The sequence below is a fragment of the Centropristis striata genome, chromosome 16, assembly GCF_030273125.1.
Source record: "Centropristis striata isolate RG_2023a ecotype Rhode Island chromosome 16, C.striata_1.0, whole genome shotgun sequence".
Lineage (NCBI taxonomy): Eukaryota > Metazoa > Chordata > Actinopteri > Perciformes > Serranidae > Centropristis > Centropristis striata.
In genome coordinates, this window is record NC_081532.1 from 3,592,248 (window position 1) to 3,613,640 (window position 21,393).

The 21,393-nt window shown below is 38.5% G+C and overlaps 1 protein-coding gene across 2 annotated transcripts; it reads right to left on the reverse strand.

Annotated features, from left to right (window-relative positions):
* Positions 1-2,306: 2,306 nt before the first annotated feature.
* lbh (LBH regulator of WNT signaling pathway) lies at positions 2,307-21,013 on the reverse strand. 2 transcript variants are annotated; one of them, XM_059352688.1, is made up of 3 exons: positions 20,727-21,013; positions 10,672-10,774; positions 2,307-3,286 (listed from the first exon to the last, which is right to left on the reverse strand). In XM_059352688.1, exons 1-3 carry the CDS (start codon positions 20,753-20,755, stop codon positions 3,062-3,064), a joined length of 357 nt encoding a protein of 118 aa, XP_059208671.1. In that variant the 5' UTR covers positions 20,756-21,013; the 3' UTR covers positions 2,307-3,061. The 2 variants fall into 2 exon arrangements, with proteins under 2 accessions (XP_059208671.1, XP_059208672.1); XM_059352689.1 differs by lacking the exon at positions 20,727-21,013 and adding an exon at positions 20,619-20,702.
* Between the last annotated feature and the right edge of the window lie 380 nt (positions 21,014-21,393).

Below are 21,393 nucleotides of genomic sequence, written 5' to 3' on the forward strand. Positions count from 1 at the left end.
AATGGCAGTAACTCTCCACACTCAATTATTCTCACAGCAGAGTCACGCAGTTGGATAGCAAATTCAAATGTTTATTTACAGCCTCTGTAATTGTCACAGAGAAAAGTGGTCTAAATACAAAAAAAAGAGAAGAAAGAAATGGCGGCTAATCTCCCTGAGCTTTACAAAAACAATGTGGGACCTGTAGGTGACAGACAGGAGAAAGAGAGAGATGTTCTGTACACAGCCCTAATGCCACTCAAATGAGAATTTACAAAAACTAATATAGACATATCTCAGTCATGCTTGTACAACAGGATTTCATAGTGTGCACAGATATTTTCTACAGATTGACTGACGAGACTTGTTCCACAAACAATAAAGTGGTGATTGAAAGAGTGAGCAAAAACAAAAAACACCAGCTTCTTTAACTGCAGAACAGACAAAACAGACATTAACCAGAGAACAAAGAGGATTTTACCATCGACAGCTTATGGCAAACATCAGCACTAAGAGTTTAATACTGACAGATGAAATCTTGCTTGTTTGTTTGTTTATGAACTCTTGCAGTCTTACAGTGTGAATTCTCAATGACCTGAACTTCACGGTGTCAAAAGTATGGCTGTTTTTTTGGTAACACTTTACAATAACCATCATTTATAAATGGTAACTTCAGTGGATATTAAAACGGAGGTGGTAATATTTTGAGAAAAAAAAGTTAAATTTACTAGATTAAAGTGGCAAATCTGTGCGAAAAAAAAGTCAGATTTATGAGAAAAAAGTGGGGGGAAATTTTTTTTTTCTTGCAGATTCACCACTTTAAATCTCATAAATCTGCGCATTTTTTTCTTGTAGATTTGCCACTTTAATCTCAAACTTTTTTCCCAAAATATTACCCACCTCCCCCGGGTCTGTATGTTTTTTTTTTTTTTACACATTCTGGCTGTATGTAATATCCTCCAATATTCTCTAGGGTTGAAATTTGGAATTTGCAAGTATTTCAATGAGTGCCCTATTAAGGGTTAATCATCATTTATTTTATTAATTTAACTGTATATAGGCTATTTAGAATGGTAAATACATAATTTATTGTTTAACTAACTAAATCATTTATAAATAGCAAATAGATGGTATATTAATGTAAGTTTATAGTTACTTTACCATTAACAAACCAATAAATTATAAATAGTTTAATAGTTTTAGCTGCACTCATTATCAACATTCATATACCTTTAAGAAATTGGTTGAAAACATTTAAAGATTATGTATAGCACTTTGTAAATGGTTAATAACTGGTTTATAAACCATCTATAAACATCACTATGTTATTGTAAAGTGTTACCATTTTATTTTTTATTTTTTATTAAAGAAAAGGAAGACTAGGAGAGACGATCAGTTCAGGTGTGTACAGCGCTAAGAGATTCTCAGTCTTTTGTCTTTTCTATAAAAGTAAACCAACAGTACAAACAAGATCAGCACTACAAGGCCTCAGGGGAACAACTATTTACACATCCTTCATTGGGTCTGTACATTGCTTCATCAAACTGCCTTTTCAAAAAAAAAAGAAAAATTACAATTTGCAGTTCTTACTCAGCTTTGCCCTTTCTGTACAATAAACCTGCCTGCGTGCGTCAGATTTTGTCCTCGATGTTGGATTATTTTTGCTCTGTCATTGAAGTGCTGCTTGTCATGAGGCTCACAGGAGGATCAGAGCGGGACCGTGTCCTCGCTGCACACAACAAGCCTTTGTACAATTAATTTATCGCAGAAGCATAGCAGGTCATGCTGGTTTGTTTACTTTCACTTCTCTAAAAAAAAAATAATAATAATAATTCCAGGTTGTGGTTTTTACCGTGACGTAAGGTCGCAAAATCTTTTAACCCTTTATCAAGCAAAGAACTATATTTGGTAACTTCAGGTAATATTTCGAGAAAAAAGTTGCAGATTTAAGAGATTTAAAGTGGCAAATCTGTGCGAAAAGATTCGCAGATTTACGAGAAAAAAAGTGGGGAAAAAAAGACATTTTTCTCGCAGATTCACCACTTTAATCCCGTAAACTTTTTTTCTCAAAATATTTTTTTTCGTATGGGTTTTTTTCACATTAGAAGAAGAAGAAGATTTTGGCTGTATGTAATATCCTCCAATATTCTCTAGGATTGAAATTTGGAATTTGCAAGTATTTCAATGAGTGACCTGTCAAGGGTTAAAGTGGTGAATCTGGGAGAAAAAAGTAGCTTTTTCCCCGCTTTTTTCTCGTAAATCTGCGACTTTCACGCAGATTTGCCACTTTAATCTAGTAAATTTGCAACTTTTTTCTCGAAATATCACCTCAAGTTACCAAATATAGTTCTTTGCCTGATAAAGGGTCAAACAAAAAAAAGAGGAGGGAGTGGAATCCTGGTAACATTTTACACAAAAACAAAAAAAACACCCACTTCTCAAAAAACAGACATCACAAAACATTCACTTCCTCGGAAACAAACAAACAGATCTATAGACAGCAGTGGCAATCACAATAATTAAACATATCGATCCAGAAACTGAACAGTGTTACTGTAGACGATAATCCCCCCACGGGTACCACAATAGTTCTGCATGTCAGTTTTAGAAGTCTCTGGGGTCATGACGCCGGCCATTTATTTATTTACTGTGGGGTAAAGTACAGAGCAGTGGTAGCCTCCTGCAGTGTAAGAGCTGTCCATGGAGCACTGAGCTGCCGCCGTCCAACGGGACATGATCCGCTCTGGGCTGAGACACACACGGTGGTAGGCATGGTGGGCAACGGGTGTCGGTTGGAGGTGTGCGTGTCCCGTTCTTTTTTCAGGTGGGATTTTGGCGAGTTTGCAGTCCGGGAGGATGAATCATTGTGTGACAAGAGTGTTGCCGCCTGTGTGTATTGCTTCTCTCGTGGGCTTTGGTGTTAAGGGCGACGAGCGTCGCCGCGGGATACCGTGTGAATGTGTGTCCGCCGGTTTGCCGGAGTGCCGAGGTGCAATGGAACCAGTGTGGAAAATAGAGAGTCTATCAGAAAGAGAGAGGAGGGGGGGAGGAGGAGGGGGGTTTGGGTGCTGCAACACAGCATCTAGTGCTGAGAATTCTGTGTCGGCTGTCCGTTTTGGATGCTGCCGTTATTCTGCTCCTCTTCCTCTTCTTCCTCCTCCTCCTCTTCTTCGCTGACCAGGAACTCCTCTGGAGGCCAGCGGAGCTCCCCGCTCTCCACCTCGCCCTCCGTCGGCTCCACCACGATGGAGGGCAGGCGGTCTTTGAGCTTACAGCAGCGGTCGAAGTCTGACGGGTCGGGGAATATCTGGAGGGAAACACAGGGGGAAAGGCTGGTTATTAATCTTTGAGTGACACGGTTGGAAAGAGTTATAATAATAATAAATTTTATTTACAGTGCAAATGATTTGGTTCTTCCCAAGATAAAAACAAACAAACTTAGATTTAGAAGTGTTAAGATAATTTCTTTCATTCAGAGTTAATTTCTTATTTTAAGTGTTCAACTTCACGCTATAATCTTATTTCTAGATTTAACAATCTTGTCATGGAAATTATCTTGCTCCATGGACAGATAATTTCCCTTGTTTTTCCTCAGATTTAGTGTTATTTTGTTTTTAGACACCCTGTTTTTGCAGTGTATAGAGCGCTTTACAAGGTGCTCAAAGACGCTTTACAGTTAAAACAGTGAAAATGCAGTCACAAACAAAAACAAACAATTTAAATCAACAACATTACTCCATCTATCTCCTCAAGGTACAGTAATACTTCTGAAGTGTTGGAGGGGTTTTGGGCTGGTGGGGGATTTTACTCATATTTTGGGATTGCCCAAAGATTTTAGATTTTTTGAAACATATTCAAAAGGAAATAAAACATGTTTTGGGCATTGACTTTACTCTAGATCTAACAGTGTACGTATTAGGTATAGTCCCAGATAATGTTATAGATGGGAATTTGACTTTGTTACTTAGAATTTTGCTTTTAATAGCGAAGAAAACCATTACAGCCTATTGGTTAAAGCCACAACCCCCCCCAGTATAACAGAATGGAGAGAAATAGTTGAATGAAATGAAATACAAAAAATGTATTTATCATGGAGAAAATCACAGCAAGGTTACAGCTTAAATCAGGTTTGAACAAAGATGGATACAGACAATGGCAGAACTTTAGTCACCTTGAATATCATGAATATATGTTGCCCATATTACTTCCTTTTAAGAAGGAAGAAATATTTGAAGATAGGATGTGAGGTCATGATTATATGTTAGAACTGAAACTGTAATATCATTTCCTTATGCGTGTTCTTAATGTGTTGTGTGTTTGTCATCTCATGTGAAATAAAGAAGTGAGTTAAAAAAACCCAACACCATTGGTCACATTAAAGCAGTTTTGAACAGGTGGGTTTTAACAAGTTTTTTGAAGGTGGGTGGATGTGAACAGTCTCATGTTTTTTTTTTTTAGGAGAGAGTTACTTTAAAAACATATTCCACTACAGATTACTGAATACATGCACGAATACCAATATGCACCAATATGCCTGTGATAGGTCAATTCATAGGTGTGGCTCTACTTCCCAGCACTGCTCCGTCACCTCAGGAGTTAATACAGTTTGTTTTCTGAACTGCAAGGCAGGCTGTTTTAAGCCAGGAGACTCAGCTGTCCCCTGTTGTAATGCAAGAAGTGATTTGTGAGCATATTTCTGATCGGTACTAAGTGTGCGGTAGGCTCCGGGACACCACAAGTCCTGAGCCCTGTAGAAGTGTTGCAGGCACCACTACAAGGCTAAACAATGTGAAGGAAGTGATGTGAAGACTAAACATCTGTGATGGGAAGTGGTTGCTAAAAAATCCCCGTGGCAAAACCTGCTCTTGCCCAGCCCACATTCCCCCAGCAGCAGAGCTAGCCTTAACACATAGGTGATCCGCCGATAAAACAAGCTGCACGAGAAATTGTTACATCAGCGGCTGAATGAGGCATGTCTGGTGAGACTTACAGTAAATGCTGCGTCGTGTTCTGATGCATCATGTTCTGATGCGGCTAAATGCTTTGGACGGCAGCGTGCCAAGCGCTTACAAACTCATCCAGCGCCACATCACCCGGGAGATTACACAAGAGCATAATCAGGCCATTTCAAATCACCAGTAAAAACACAGAAAAGGTGAAAGGTTTACTGGGACATGATCTGTGTGTGTAAATAAAACATCCATCCCTGTAACAGGCAGCATTTACTGCTGAATACTTTATATTCGTGCGGGGACGGAGTCGGAAAAAAAAAGGTTTTAGGAAAGAACATGAAATCAGCTGCGTTATCTGCAAATCCAGGCTGATGTGTCTGCTTATAAACGCAGCGTGCCACACTCAAATGTTTGGATCCAAACTGAAGGGCATGAGAGACATTCTGACAAGAGAGATTACATGCATTCCCTGTCCTGGCAAGATTGGACATCAACCTCAGACTTTCTCTGTTCTCAGGAACCAGAGAAATGGCCCAGGGGGAAAAAAAGCCTGCCACTCCTGGTCCAAGAACAGCATTTTTTTTTGCTGTTGTTTGGATAAAGTGGATGAATATTTTTAGACCTGCATATTTCACTCCAAGACATTGGAGGAAGGAGGGGAGGAGGGGGGGGGCAATGTCGCTGTCTGGGCAGAGAGCCGAGTGGAAAGAAAGCATTAGATGAGGCAGGAGAGAGACGGAGACAAGGAGCGAGGGAAGAGATAGAGGGGATCCAGCTGTGTCCAAGTCTCCATGAATTCTATAGGAGACAGATGAGAAGGGAGGAAACAAAACCAAAAAAAGAAGACAAAAAGCTATAAATATGCCATGTGAATGTGTGAGTTTGTCAGGTTATGAAAGCTTGTACGTGTTTTTCTGAAGCTTTTACATTCTCCTAAAACAGCTGCAGAGAACCACGCCAAGAGGTGTGATTATGAGCGTGTTAGTGCTTGTCTGTGTTCACGTCTAATGCCTGCGTGCATCTCCGTTTCCTGGCCTGCATCACCAATCCTCGCTGTGCGTCAGCGCCGAGGAGGAGTTAGGCGGTGGGTGACCTTGCCTTTGGACCCCTAGCTAACACATGTCATAACTTGTTTCACTTCCAGCGGCAGGAAGCGACGACACATCGACCAGGGCGCAGCGCTGTACGGCTATTTTAGGCTCTTCTGGGGCGTGTGGTGGTGTGCCTGAATCATGACTTTGCCTTTTGGGATGATAATTCAGGGAACCGTTTGGTCATCCTTCTTCACTTGTAGGTCACAGTCATTGCAATACCTTTTATGAACCTGGTCTCACAGGACTCCGTGAAACTGACACGGATTAGTTTAACTCAAAATCCGTGGAATAGCCACGGAATCACTCAAATTTCCGTGAAACTGACACGGATTTCGCTACAATGCAAGTTAATGACAGTCATATTCCGTGGCTATTCCATGGATATTTTTTCCTATTGGTTTGTTCCAAGTCACGTGACTTTCAAGGTCCCGGCGGTCAGAACAAAAAACATGGCGGACAGTTTTCTCATTTTTAGTGAAAAAAAATCAATATTTTGACTTAGTTTCTGCATAAAAATGGATTTTGATCACATTTCTAGCGAGAAATATACGTTTTATTTTCTAAATATTCACTCAGTGAATGTATGTGAATGTGAATGTGTCTTTGTATGTTGGAATAGCCACGGGATATGACTGTCATTAACTTGCATTGTAGCGAAATCCGTGTCAGTTTCACGGAAATTTGAGTGATTCCGTGGCTATTCCACGGATTTTGAGTTAAGCGAATCCGTGGAATACCTAAATTTCTCTGCTGGGATGAATAAAGTATTTCTTATCTTATTTCACGGATTCCTGTGAGACCAGGTTGCCTTTGATAATAGACATGTATAACATCAATAAGTTAAGTTTATTACTTTCTTATAAATATGAAATTTTAGGTGGAGGCTTTAAATAAGCCCATCTGGGTTTTTTCTGCCTCTCCCTGCACTTTACATTATACGTTATCTTTGTCATTTTATGTAATTGTAACTGTGCAAATAAAATAAACCTAAAAAAAACCTTTTTATAGGTGCAGCTGGAATCTAATGGTCACACTGTTTGTGTCGAAGCCCCCGGGGCCCATAACGGAGGAAGTGACTGTTCACACAGAGCTTCTCTAAGGAGTAGCCGGGACCTTGGGCAGACGGCCGAGGTGAAGAAACACAGAGTAGGGATGGAAAGAGTAGCAGCCTCCTTTTCTCCCCTTCATCCGCTCCTCTCATCCCCTCAGACAGACTCACAGCTGGGGTGTGAAGTGTGGGGAGGAAGCCAACCTCTTCCTCTGGTCAGTCTACATCCTCCCAGTCTAGAACCAGTGGTGGAAGAAGGATCCAGACCTCTCCCCCTCCATCCTCTATCTACTCTATTCTACTCTGTTGATCTGTCCTGTACAACATCTATTGCACGTCTGTCTGTCCTGATGGATCCCTCCTCTGTCTGTCCCTGAGGTTTCTTCTTCTTTTCCCCCTGCTAAAAGGGTTTTTTGAGGAGTTTTTCCCTGGCTTCTGTGGGTCTAAGGACAGAGGGAGTCGTACCGTGTACAGTCTGTAAAGCCCTTTGAGGCAAATTTGTGATTTGGGGCTATATAAATAAAATTGACTTGACTTACTTATCGTTAGCCTCATAGCATAATTGCCAGTCAAAGTCATATTTTGGCCAAATTGTGATATCTGCCTAACTTTACTCCCCTACTACTGCTGCATCTTTCTGCCTTATTGCCTATGTTCTCAGCCTATCAGAACACTTGTTAGAGTCCAAAATCACTTTCTGCCTTAGTCATCTCTGTGACTTAGGCATTTTTGCTGCTACATACAAACCAAACTACATTATTTCTATGTGAGAGAAAAATTGCCTTAGTCAGGGCATATTATGCCTAAGTCACTTTTATCTGTTATGAAATCAATGTGTTTAATTTTTTATGCAAACTTGTTCCATTTGAACTTACTGTTACAATATCAATTAAAAATACCAATGGGCTTACTAAAAATTGTGTTTTTTCTTGTTTTCCGAAAACGTTCAAATATAACTTAGGCAAATATGCTATGAGGCTAACGTTATGTAAAAGTACTAATACAACACTGTGAAATTACTCCACCCCAAGTTAAAGTTCTGCATTCGAAACTTACTGAAGTAAAAGTACAAAAATATCAGCATCAAAATGTACTTAAAGTACCAAAAGTAAATGTACTCGTTATGCAGAATGGACCCACTGAGATTGTTTTATATGTTCCTATTGGTGATTTATGTTCATTTATGTAAGCAGTGGTTTAATTTTCAACAAGATAGGGCTAATTTTACCTGTTAAATCTCAACCTGAAAAGTAACTAAAGCTGTCAGCTACATGAAGTATAAATAATAAATGTGGAAATAATCATGTAGTGGAGTAAAAAGTACAATATTTGCCTCAATATGTAGTAGAGTAGAAGTATATTATTAGATTGTTATTGTTGGTGCATTTATGTAGTGTAGGGTTCATTTTAACTATTTAATATACTTTATGTGGTTTAATTTATAAACATGCTTAATCACTTTAAATTGATCATGTTTTTATGTTAAATCTCGACCTGAAAAGTAGCTAAAGCTGTGAGCAAAATGTAGCGAAGTAGTGGTATAAAGGTCACAAATGTGGAAATACTCAAGTAAAGTAAAAGTACCTCAAAATTGTACTTAAGTACAGTACTTAGTTACATTCCACCACTGTCTACATCTACATACAGCATGACATTAGCAGGCCACTTTTAGGTTTATGAAGGTCTTTCATACTAAACTTATCCATCTTTACAAACAACAAAATGGCCTTTTACCCCTTTAAGTTGTAAAAGCCTCAGCAGGTGGAACTTTGCAACACAACTGGTAACCCTTGCACACATATTAAGATGCAGCTTTACTAAGAATTAGCCAGATTTCCTGTCCAAACTCAAACGGTGTAGACTTCCAAGTATTAACACGGGGCGCCACAATTCTTTGTTTCCCTTTTTACCCTAGGTGCAAACGTGACACTTAAATAAGCAAGCAGCTGCGTGTTTGAGTAGTTTAGTTTCCTGGATGGCCCTGTGGAGGTGACAGTAAAACAAAGCCACTGGCAACACCTTGTCAGGACCACCTGATGGCCGCTTCTCTCTCAATCTGCACGCTTTATTTTTGTGACAGGCTGTAGGAAATTACACACAATTTTCCCCACACGTATGTTCCCTTTGTATATTTAGAAGTTGTGACCAACCACAGCCTCCAACGCCTTCTGACCAACATTTGAGAGAATGAAAAAAATAAGGAATGTCAAATTTTGCTGCAATGTTTTCTTCATTGTAATGTCACCTAGTTTTTTTTAAATTGCAAGTTGGTGTTTCTATCCAACCACTAATACTTTCATATCTGTTAAACATATTTATGGGTCATTGGCGTGATCTAATCCATTGTCAGTTGGTGTAACCAGTATTTTTTTTCTCCATAAAAATCTGATATTTATATACAGAAAAACAAAAGTGAACTAAAATGAGAAAAAAAAAATACAATCTACGTTTACATTGCAACATTATAGTATAATTTGTCAAAACTTTAGAAAAAAAATGGTTTTAAGAATATGTTCATCTCAATATTGACGAAATGTGTGAATGTAGAAATACTCTAAATGAAGTATGTATATGTATAAGTCCACTTAAATACATTGTAGGTAGAAAAAGTTTAATATTCTTTAAAAAGAAAAAAATCTGACATCTTTTCAACCCTTATTTGTCACTGACCCTTATGCTATTACACTCATGGTAGACAAAATATTTCTGGATTTCCACCCTGACTCATCTCATCTGTAAGTCTATTTAGCCTACCTATCTTTAGGAGTTTTAAAGTGGCTACAAGGTTCCATTTAACAATAATATTGTAATAGTTTCCAGCGAATATCAATGTTCAGTGTGTATGTGCTGGATGGTGTGGTACCTTATGAAAAGTAAGTGTTTTATGGAGTTGCAGACGTTGTTGTAGCGCGATTAGCATGCTAAGCGGAGACTTAGATTTATTCACTTCTTATGTTGCATTTCTATGTAATTCAGGGATGAAATTCATGTTGCTTAACCCAAAATCATTTGATATGAGATACTTACATGCAATATAGCATATGAGCTAATTGGGTTCATGTTAATGTACTTTTAGTGCAGCATACTGCGTAATGTGCTAACTCACGATTAGCATGCTAAACGGAGATTTAAGCCCTTTTCTTCCGCATCAGTTTGATCCATTGAAAACAGTAAAAACAAAACTTTATTAACTGACAGCTTAAACCATAATACGGACGGAAAGATAGCGTCTCTGTTATTTAAGGTTACACTAGCAAGAGGCATTAGCATTAGCTACAAGATACAATCTGGCACTATATGAATACATACTTCCTATGGGCACTGCACTAGTCTATTTTAAGTTTATTTTGCATTGAAGTATACTGACATTTCTACCGTCTCACACTGTGCAGCTGCTGTTCCCAAACAGAACATGCAGGATCTGCATCTGCAGACGTCAATCCAATTCATGATAATGAATGGATGAGGACAGGTAGGAAATGACCCCGCCACATAAAAATGTACGGGTAGGGAATTGGGACCAAGGTGGTTTCATTGCCGTGTGTGTGTGTGTGTGTGTGTGTGTGTGTGTGTGTGTGTGTGTGTGTTTGTGTCCTACCTGGAAGGAGAGTCTGTCCTTGCTGGGGCTCAGCCTCATGTCCTCCATGGGGGTGCTGCTGATCATCACCTCAGTCATATCTCGGCCGGGCACAAACACTGGACTGCAGGGTTGAAAGAAGAAGTTGGGAGATTAGATACTGTGCAATATGGTTCTCATGGTTTATTTGAAGCGAGGAAGTGTGTGTATTAACTGGACAGATCAAGAAACAAAGTTCACTATGCACACTGCAAAAAATGTGTGTCTAAAAACAAGATAAAAACACGAAATCTGAGGGAAATGATCTTGCTGCATGCCTATCCCTGGTCTAATTCATCTTTCATGTACAGTGAAAACATCTCATGGTTCCATCTTCACTAATATGAAGATGGACACCTTGAGTACTTTTACTTTAAGCCAGGGGTCTCAAACCCGCGGCCCTCGTGACGATATTTTGTGGCCCCCACCTTGATATGAAAGTTTAATGTGAGTTTTATATGAATGGAACTTGACCGTGTGGGGTGTGGAAGGTCCCTTTAATTACTTTTGGGAATTTGTGTCTTTTAATAATTTTGTGTCTTTTTAAAATAATTTTGTGTCTTTTTTGGGTCATTGTGCCTTTTTAAAAAATAATTGTGTCTTTTTTAGTAATTTTGTCTCTTTTTTTGGTCATTTTGATACTGCCTCCAGCGGCCCCCAGGTAATTTGAGTTTAAGACCCCTGCTTTAAGCACACACATTATACGAACACACTTCTACTTGTAATGGAGTATCGTTTCACACTTAAAGTTAAAAGGACCTGAATACTTCCTCCAACACTGTTCATTTGCATACATACAGCTGAAAGTCATGGTGGTTTTACCTTCACATATTTTAGATTTTGTTTACACTCTGCTCCTCTTGACCACAACACAGCGAGCTCTGAACTCGTGCTCTGCTAATGTGCTCTGCAAAGCTGCACGGCTCATGATGCGGCTTGCATAAGGTGGCCGTTTCTAAATACAGGATGATGTGCTCTTGCACCAGCAACCAGAGAACACAGTCATTGTGAGAGTGTGCTGGGGGCGTGCTGTGGTATTTGACTGGGGTGGAACTTGATGCACTCAGTTCCATCAAAGCGTGGCCAAACTTTCCATTTTAGATTAAAGTCACAAGAGCTTGTTTATCCATGCTCGGTGCATTCTCCATCCAGAATTATCGTATAAAGCTTAAACAAAAAAAAAAGAAGGAAAGACTTGAAGCAGGTCCCAGGACTGGGAGAAACGCCGTCTTGAGACGAGATCCTGATGCTTCTCACGCTCTCTATTTAAAGCCTGGTGCCTTGTGGTCAGTGGCCACAGGCTTGTGGTTTATGTGGTCAGTTGCTAAATAGAACAAAAGAAAACAGGACACGGAAAGAGGTTCACTCAAATCCTCACATTATCTGGTTCAATGGACCTGGGGTTTTTTAGGGGAAGAGATGTGTGGGCTTCGCTCGACCTACTTTGAATCCCAAATATAAAAAAAAAAATGTTTATTTTTGGATGCAGCAGAATGGTGGAGAATTATACCGTGGCAGCGATTAAAACACGGTATAAAAATAAGGAGCGATTATGTAAACGTGTGTTTCACGGAATTAGTTTCGCCATTCACCACAGTCTTATTCATCTATCATAAACAGCCCGTTGCCTGTTAGATAACAGCAAGAAAACTGAAAAATACTGAATCACTTCTGTGTTACACAAACAGAAGTCTCTTAAAACAAACAAACATTCTGAAACATTCTCAGGAATTTCTCAGTGAAACACAGTCTGCATGTATTTTTGTGCGCATTTATGACTCACAGAAATCTCATAATGAGAAAACTCTTCAAGCCGTCTATAAATATCCATGTTTCCTGGCACATGAATTACTTTAAATAAAAAATAAAAAAAATAGGTTTATTGTTACTGTGTTTTCTTTCCTGGCAGGTCTGTCACACTGCACATGGAAGCTGAGCCTGTACTCAGACAAACTGTGCTGGAAAAATATAACCTTCCTGGATTAAGCTTTAATGTTGTTGTAAAGAGAGACTGTGGGACCTTTAAAAGAAGAACTCACACACTTCTCTTTTTAGACATGAAAACTTGAATACATAAACAATCAAATCTGGTATAACCAGTAGTTTATGGCTCATGTAAGTGAACTTTAAACACTGCTTTGTCATTAACAGACTTATTAAGACTCTTCTCTGTTTGTGTCGCACTACAGCAGGAGTCTCAAACTCAAATTACCTGGGGGCCACTGGAGGCAGTATCAAAGTGAAAAAAAAAAAAAGAAAAAAAAAAAGAAAAAAAAAAAAAAAAAGACAAAATGACAAAAAAAAGACCAAAGTACCAAAAAAGACACATTAAAAAAAGACAAAATTACCAAAACAAGACACGAAATGACCCAGAAAAGACACAAAATAACCAAAAAATACACAAAACTACTAAAAAAAAAAAAAAAAAAAAAAAAAAAAAAAAAAAAAAGACACAAAATTACCCCAAAAAAGCCAGACAAAAAATTACAAAAAACACATTTAAAAAAAAAAAGACACAATTACCAAAAAAAAGACACAAAATTACCAAAAAAGTAGGCTAATTAAGGGACCTTCCACACACAACACGGTAAGGTGCCATTCATATAAAACTCACATTAAACTTTCATATCAAGGTGGGGGCCACAAAATATCGTCATGAGGGCCGCAATTGGTCCGCGGGCCGCAAGTTTGAGACCCCTGCACTACAGTCTAACACTTATTATACTCATGTAGCTGCAAGTGACAATCAAACATTTGTCTCCCCTAATTAGTGGAGATTAAAGCTCCATTAATTGATTTCTGATGAAGCCCTCAGGACTTCTCCCTTTACACATCAACAGTCAGTCCATCCTGTTACTGATGTTCTGTTAAACACACACACACACACACACACACACACACACTGTAGAGTCAATAAAGAAGGAGAAGGAAAATAAGTACATTTAACACTAATTCATCCTGAGGAGGAGTGGATCGCGTGACATGAGTCACTCAGAGCCTGAGGATCATTAACCCCCTAAAGCAACGCCATCTATCAATCAGCTTTTCCATCCACACCCCCCTTAGGCTTTCATGAGGAAACAGTGACATCACAGCAGGGTGTAGGGTGGCAATAAAAAAAAAATTTAAAAAAAAGGAGAGAATGTGAAAGGCTTCTGGCTGAATCACCATACAGTAACCTTTACTGCACCGGTTAGACCAGCCACTCAACCTTGATTTCTGGGAATCGCCAAATCATTTGGAAGTCAGCTCTGTCTCCACTGTGTTAAAGTGTTCATGTGTTAATGTGTTTTAGTCTTTTTGGTCATTTAAAGGCTTTTTTTAGTCATTTTGTGGTCAAGTTGTGTCCTTTTTGGTAATTTTTTCCCTGTTTTTGGTCATTTTGTGTCTTTTTTTGATCATTTTGTGGTCAATTTGTGTCCTTTTTGGTAATTTTTTCCCTGTTTTTGGTCATTTTGTCTTTTTTTGATCATTTTGTGGTCAATTTGATTCTTTTTTTGGGTAATTTTGTGTCTTTTTTTGTCATTTTGGGACATTTTGTGTCTTGGTCATTTTGTGTCTTTTTTGGTCATTTTGTGGTCAATTTGTGTCCTTTTTGGTCATTTTTCCCCCTTTTCTTGGTCATTTTGTGTCCTTTTTGGTCAATATGTGTCTTTTTGTGGTATTTTTTTGTCATTTTGTGGTCAATTTGATTCTTTTTTTTGGGTAATTTTGTGTCTTTTCTGACAAATCCCAAAGAAGCAAGTCATTACTTTCCAAGGAGTCTCTGGCTTGAAGCTGACTGTTACACACTCAGGAGGTCAGAATGGACCTTTAAACTGATAGCAAAGGACTTAGATTAAAAGTAACAATAAAATATAAAAAAATATATAAATGCACAGACAGAGAGATGTTTTAGTTGTTGTCTGCTTCATTATTTATCCAAAATGTCCTGTCAACTGAGTTTGTATGATCTGAACTGTGAGATTCTGTTCAGTGAGACAACATGCAGGTTAGATTGGGGGTCGAGACTCAAAAAGGTTGAGAACTACTGAGTTAGACGACACGGCATACTTGGCCGAAACAATACGCGGATATCCAGAAATAAAAAAAGAAAAAAGGAGGCTTGAAGGATACGCAAGGTCTGACATGGAAAAAATACTGTCAGCTGACGGCTGCTCCTGTACTTATTTCATCGTCTCTGAGTGGGATGCAAAGAGGGAGAGGCAGGCATGCAAAAGACCGGCGGAGGTGGGGACGGAGGACTGAACGGTGACAGTGAAGACCTGAGAGGAGGAGGAGGAGGAAGAAAGGAGGAGGAGAGGGAGGGAGGGGAAAGAAAGATAAACACTCGGGCCTTGCCAGTCATATTTCTGTTCGGGGATCGTATAAACATCCTGCTCGGCTAAGAATAACAGAACATCGGCCTAATAAAACATAAAGGGGCACAATGAGGAGGAAGTGGGGTGCACCAGTAACAAGTCAACCTGCGAGGAAACAAACACACAGCGTGGTGTCTGTTACCGCCTCGAGTGTCAGAGAGCAGAGCGGCTCTGGTCTCAGAGGAATACCTGATCTAGAAGCCAGCGACCTGCAGGCTGTGACATAAGATCAGCACGGACCTCAGCCAGCTCACACATGGCACTCACATGTTTGAAGACAAACAAAGGCCTTCCTTCATTGATTAAAGTGTACAGCTGGTGTGGCGGATGACAGTAAAGCTCTTTACCTCCTGACCCAGTCAGCATAATGCAGAACCAGCCTCCTAATGCCACAAGCAGCCAGACGGACAGCAGGAAGTCCTGCAGGACAGTCTGAGGTCTACGGCGTCTCCAGAACTAAAGCGTGTCACAGTAATAAAGCCATCGACTTATTCAGGTAAAATCATTGAGGCTGTATCCATTTATCACACTCCCTTTGTGTGTACATGCACGTTTGTTTACATCAAAACATTTTAGTACACATAAGAATTGGGTGCCTGTTAAAAAAAAATGGCTAAAAAGGGGGCAACTTGTTGTCACAAAAATGATTAGACCACACTTGTTTCCTTCAATTTCTTGTTCATTTTAATGCCTGGTACAACTAAAAGGTTCATTTGTTTGGACAAATATAATGATAACAAAAATAGATCATAAGAGTTTAATTTAAGCGTTTGGTTTTCTTGATAACCAAAATCATCATCAAGAAAACCATGGAAACTAGCAGGCATTAAAATAAACAAGAAATTAGAGAAAACAAGGGTGGTCTAATCTTTTTTTCCATGACTGTATAGACTGAATCGTACTCCCTTTGTGTGTACAAGCGTGTTTGTTTACATGAAAACATTTCAATACACATAAGAATTGGGTGCCTGTTGAAAAAAATGGCAAAAAGGGGGTTTTCCTCAATAATGATTTTGGGTATTATCAAGAAAACCATGTTAAATGTCTAGATATCAGCTCTTAAAATAAACTCTTATCAACTATTACTGTTGTTATCATTCTATTTGTCCAAACAAATGAACCTTTAGTTGCACCAGGCATTAAAATGAACAAGAAATTAGAGAAAACAAAGGTGGTCTAACATTTTTTTCCATGACTGTATAGACTGACTCATACACCCTTTGTGTGTACAAGCGTGTTTGTTTACATAAAACATTTTAGTACACAAGAAAAATAGCACTGTATTCCCACGATTAGGAATTGGTTGACTGTTAAAAAAGAGGGCAACTTGTTGTTATAACTTCTAGATATCTTGTTATTTTGTACCGTCTTAACCCTCCTGTTATGTTGCGGGTCAAATTGACCCATTTCAAAGTAAAAAAATAAAATAAAATAAAAAATAAAAAGTATTTTTTTGGGGATGAAACTTCTTCTGCTTGGCTTAATAAGTGTTAACATAAAAAGAAAATGGTTCATTTCACATATCAATGTCATGTAAAACTATTGTATTTAAATGTAGGTCTTTAAAGTTTTAACATGCATTTTTTAAATGAAAAAAAAGTGAATTATCCTCATTGAACCTGATCTGTGAGAGGTAAAGAACACCACTGCACTAAATATTGATTGAAATGTTAGTAATTGAGTTAATGATGAAATATAAACAATGTTTATTGGGATTTTTTGGTTTTCTGGATAATCAAACATGCTCCAGGTCAAACTGACCGATGAATACTTTTGCTGTTCCTGAGAAACAAACAGAACAGAACAGAACAGGAGGGTTAACTAAGTGTCTAACCATTAAGAACTGATTAGCCTGTTAAGGAATGAATGGCTCTCTTTATCCCTGAGCCAAATGTTTCATATTCAAGTGCCATTTGTGTTATTTATTGTTTTGATTGTGTGGTGTCGAATGCTGAATTGCATCAGTGACAAATTATCTTAAAATAACACCATTATGGTTTATTGCATTCATATCTGGAGTAATATATCCTCCAACAACAGCAGTTATCAGGGCAGGCCGATCCAAAACACATAGAAGGGATTATGGGTTAGTTGCAGCATACAGCTGCATGACAGATGAGCAAATTAATCAGTGATAGGCTTTCCAGCGCTTTAAAAAAAAAAAAAAATCACCCAACTGCTCACTACCACCTTGTAAGGGAACAGAACACCATGTTTCTGATGTTTAACCCCGTGTATTACAAGAGTGGAGCAGCAGACATATGCACTGACCCCAGGGAGCAGAGAGGAACATGTTCAGCAGCATCATGCACTTCTGCTTTGTAAAACATCTACCTAACCTCATTATATAGTCACCATATTCACAGTAGGGTTGTCAAAAGTGTCGATACTCAAAAAAGTATCGATACTAAAACGTTGTATCCGGATACGATACTCATTTCCAAAAGTATCGATACCTAGCCAAGGAATGAACACTTAAGTTAATATTGTGGACAGCATACAATCTCAAAATATTGTTCTAATTGTTATTGTTTATTGTATTTATTTATTTTTTGCACTACCTCAGACCTGAATCTTGTTATCATAGTTGCAGTTTCTTTTGCACAACTGTTTTTTATTATAAATATTTAACCTGTGGTTCTGTTCATTTTGACATGTTGCACTTTTCTTGTTAATAAAAATATTTGTTACATTTTGGCTAGGGTTGTCACGATACTAAAATTTTCAACTCGATACTGATACTCAGGAAAATATTCGATACCATCAGGATAAAAACAAAGACCCCAAAATTTGGCAGAAATATTTTTATTAACAAGAAAAATGCAACATGTAAAAATTAACAGAACCACAAGTTAGATATTTATAGTAAAAAACAGTGACTGCAACTATGATAACAAGCTTCAGGTCTGAGGTCGTGCAAAAAATAAATAAATACAATAAACAATAACAATTAGAACAATATTTTGAGGTTGTATGCTGTGCACAATAGTAGGCAAGCTTGATAAGTCGACTTTTCTCTGCTTCATTCTGGGACTTCAAGAGAGAAAATAACACTTTTCATTCATCGACACTTTTGAAAATGAGTATCGTATCCGGATACAACGTTTTAGTATCGATACTTTTTTGAGTATCGATACTTTTGACAACCCTACTCAGACCTGAAGCTTGTTATCATAGTTGCAGTTTCTTTTTGCACAACTGTTTTTTTTTTATTATAAATATTTAACCTGTGGTTCTGTTCATTTTTACATGTTGCATTTTTCTTGTTAATAATTTTGTGATCTTTATTTTTATCTTTGTGGTATCAAAAATGCTATCGAGTATGGAATATTTTCCTGAGTATCGGTATTGAGTTGAACATTTTAGTATCATGCCAAGCCTAGTTCCCAGTAGCTTCCTCGTCATGCATCAGTCACAGCTTCACAATAACTACCAAACCAGCTCTCCACCTGTGATGAAATCATCCTGTTAGACGTCCACAGCCTGACAGGTATTACCTAAGCAGGACATCCACCTGTCTCAAGACTATAAAAAGGCCCAAGGCTACGCTAGCTGGACTGTAGCGGCGCTGACAGGACCCCAATAATCTCAAAAGGGACAAGAGGGGGAATATGCATCTTGCGTTATCGACATTGTTTCCCCTGCGGCCCCCCCACAGCTCTTACTACTAGCATCATAAATCTGAGAGAGCTGCTGACGTCCCCAGCCGAGTCACAGCTCTGCAGGTATGTGCACGCTGCACTGAGCCTCTGACTAAGACCTCCAGAAGTGTGCTGGAATGAATGGGGTTGTATCCAGATTCCTTTGGGCTGAGTGTGCCACTAAAAAACACATCATGGATCCATTTTAGGCTAGTGATGGGTGTGGGTCTGGCAGCTTGCTCCATGTTTTCTACATAGGCCTGCTGGGTGATTCTCATGAAGCCAGGCTAAGTTCTGTCTGAAGATTATAAGGACATACTTTATTAAACTAAATATATTTCACTTTATATGAATTAATATAGCCGTAATGAGGCACAATTCATTGTTTTGTGTCAAAATAATATTTTCTATATTTTTAAACATATTTTTGAGTCACAAATTCATTACCGTAATTTATTTCTATTTAAAAATGTGTTACAGTAATGCATTTTGTTGCTCACAGTGTCTCTAAAAATGTCAGAAAATACCTTAAAATTCTTTAATTTGCATCGAGATAAAAATGTCATGGTTTCCCCACACTTGTATACAATAAATATTTAATAAACTTTATAAAAAATATATATATATACACATTTGTTTAAAAATGTATAATTCAACAGAATATAATCAAACAGTGGTTTTTAACAATGTATGAAGAACAAAATCTGAATCAAAATTGATGAGAAAAATGGTTAAATGTTACAGTAATTTGAATTAAATATGTTTATATTTTAATAAAATACATTTTGGTGATACCAGTTACCCTTGAGCATATTTAAGTGCTTAATTAAAATTTAAAAAATTAAAATAGATTATAAATTCATATTAAACAGACTTTAGATTGTATATGTTATAAAAGGGTGAAAGAAAATATGTATTCAATGCTCTTGGATGTTTGCTCTGAGCTGTGCCATGTTCATGAGAATCACCATGTTATATATTTAGGTGAAATCCAGCTATTGTTGTGAGAAAAAGTGTCTTCCTGTTGTTCACACAGATAGGAAGCCACAGTGCAGATCGGTTCAAGTGCAACTTGCAGATCAAAAATCAAATAAGGTTTAAAACTTTTCTTGTCGTACTTCTGAAATGACACTAAAAGTTGTTTTTCATTTCTCTCACAGCACCACAGACGAGAAGCAGAGATCTATTATAGTTAAGCACATGCAGGAGAGCAAAGTGTGGTTACAGTAAAGAGGTCGAGTCTGAACTTCCTGGTAGAGACAGAAGCCTGCTGAGGTTTGAACAGTGCTCGCAAAAACAATGTTTCAAAGCGACCTGCATATCCTCTCATACAGGAAAACATTCAACAGAAAAGATCAAGAAGGAAATCAACGAGTTGGGGCACAGACTGCCACAAGGAAATGTGAACAAAAATGCCCCTGATAAGAGATAGAAGTAATAGATAGCAGCAGAGTGCATCCATCCCTCTCCAGTTGCACTGCACCTGCAGTATTAAAGACTAAAGAATGAGAGAGTCGTCTTACTTCATGCAAATGTTTTTAAAGGACACAGCAAAGTAAGCCTGCCTGCTTCGTCTTGAATGGTGCATTTTTTTATTTATTATTATTATCCCTAAATAGAACAGCTGGAATTGAAGTGTGTGACTACTGTGACCTTTCTGATTGGGCTCATGCTGTGATGTTTATCAAGCTGCAATCTGGCAAACATTTGCTTACACAACTAAAAAAAAAGAAAAAAAAAAGTGAAACCTAAAATTGGGTTTTTTCCAATCTTTGTGGCATGACATTTCCAATTTCAGGGGCAACACCCCACAGAAAATCTCAAAGGGAAACAAAGAGTGGGTGTAGCAACAAAAGGTGACTGATTCAGTGGGAAATCACCAAGCAAAACAAACCACAACTAAACACAGATACTTCATTGTTCTTACCTGGCAGGTGCAAACAAATATACAGGTTGATACTTGAGTTAGTGATTTCTATCAAAGCACAAAGCTCATGTGAAGAGGTCAAAGTGGGAAAAAAAAAGATGTACTCACCAGTATATCTGCGGGGAAAATACAGACATGAATTCACACCTGCTGTCAATTCTGCTGATTAGGGAATCTAATAACAGCCTCGGACTTCTCTCTACTTTTTATTGATTGTTTTTTCTTCTTTTTTTCTCTCTTTCTCTCTCTCTCCAGGGCGCTCACGCAAAACCGAAAGCAACTGTGGGACAAGTCTGAGCACTAAAACACGCAGCTCTATAATTTGGTGCGTCTGATCATCACCTCAGCTGTGTGGAGCATTTATGCAAGAGGCGTGTGCTTGTTCCAGCCGGAGACACACCTCCTCCCCACACGGGCCAGAAAACCTCAATGGCAGCGCGTTATCAGCGGCAGCCAATCAGAGCGCAGGTGACTCGGCTCGCTCCGCCCCCTTTTAGCCCCTGATGACGACAGCAGCGGCTGAACCCTCTCATTGGGAATGGACAAAAAGATACTGCATGATGCTATTGATTTGTAGTCTCCAAGGCAACAAAATGACAGTCTTACCTCCCCTTGAATGACAAAAAAAAAAAAAAAAAAAAAAAAAAAATACTGATTCGCCCGTTAGGTAATCCGTGACATTTATCCAAATGAGGAGGGAGGCAGCTCCTCAGCCTGGGTTCATTCATAAATATATTCCAAGGGCAAGTCAATGTCTGCAGCAGCAATGAATGGT

Coding starts and splice junctions, on each gene's coding strand:
- lbh (XM_059352688.1), bottom strand. CDS start 20,755: ATGTCTGTATTTTCCCCGCAGATATACTG. Junction 10,775..20,726: donor TTTTCCCCGCAGATATACTG/GTGAGTACATCT, acceptor TCAACCCTGCAG/TCCAGTGTTTGTGCCCGGCC. Junction 3,287..10,671: donor AGGACAGACTCTCCTTCCAG/GTAGGACACAAA, acceptor GTTTCCCTCCAG/ATATTCCCCGACCCGTCAGA.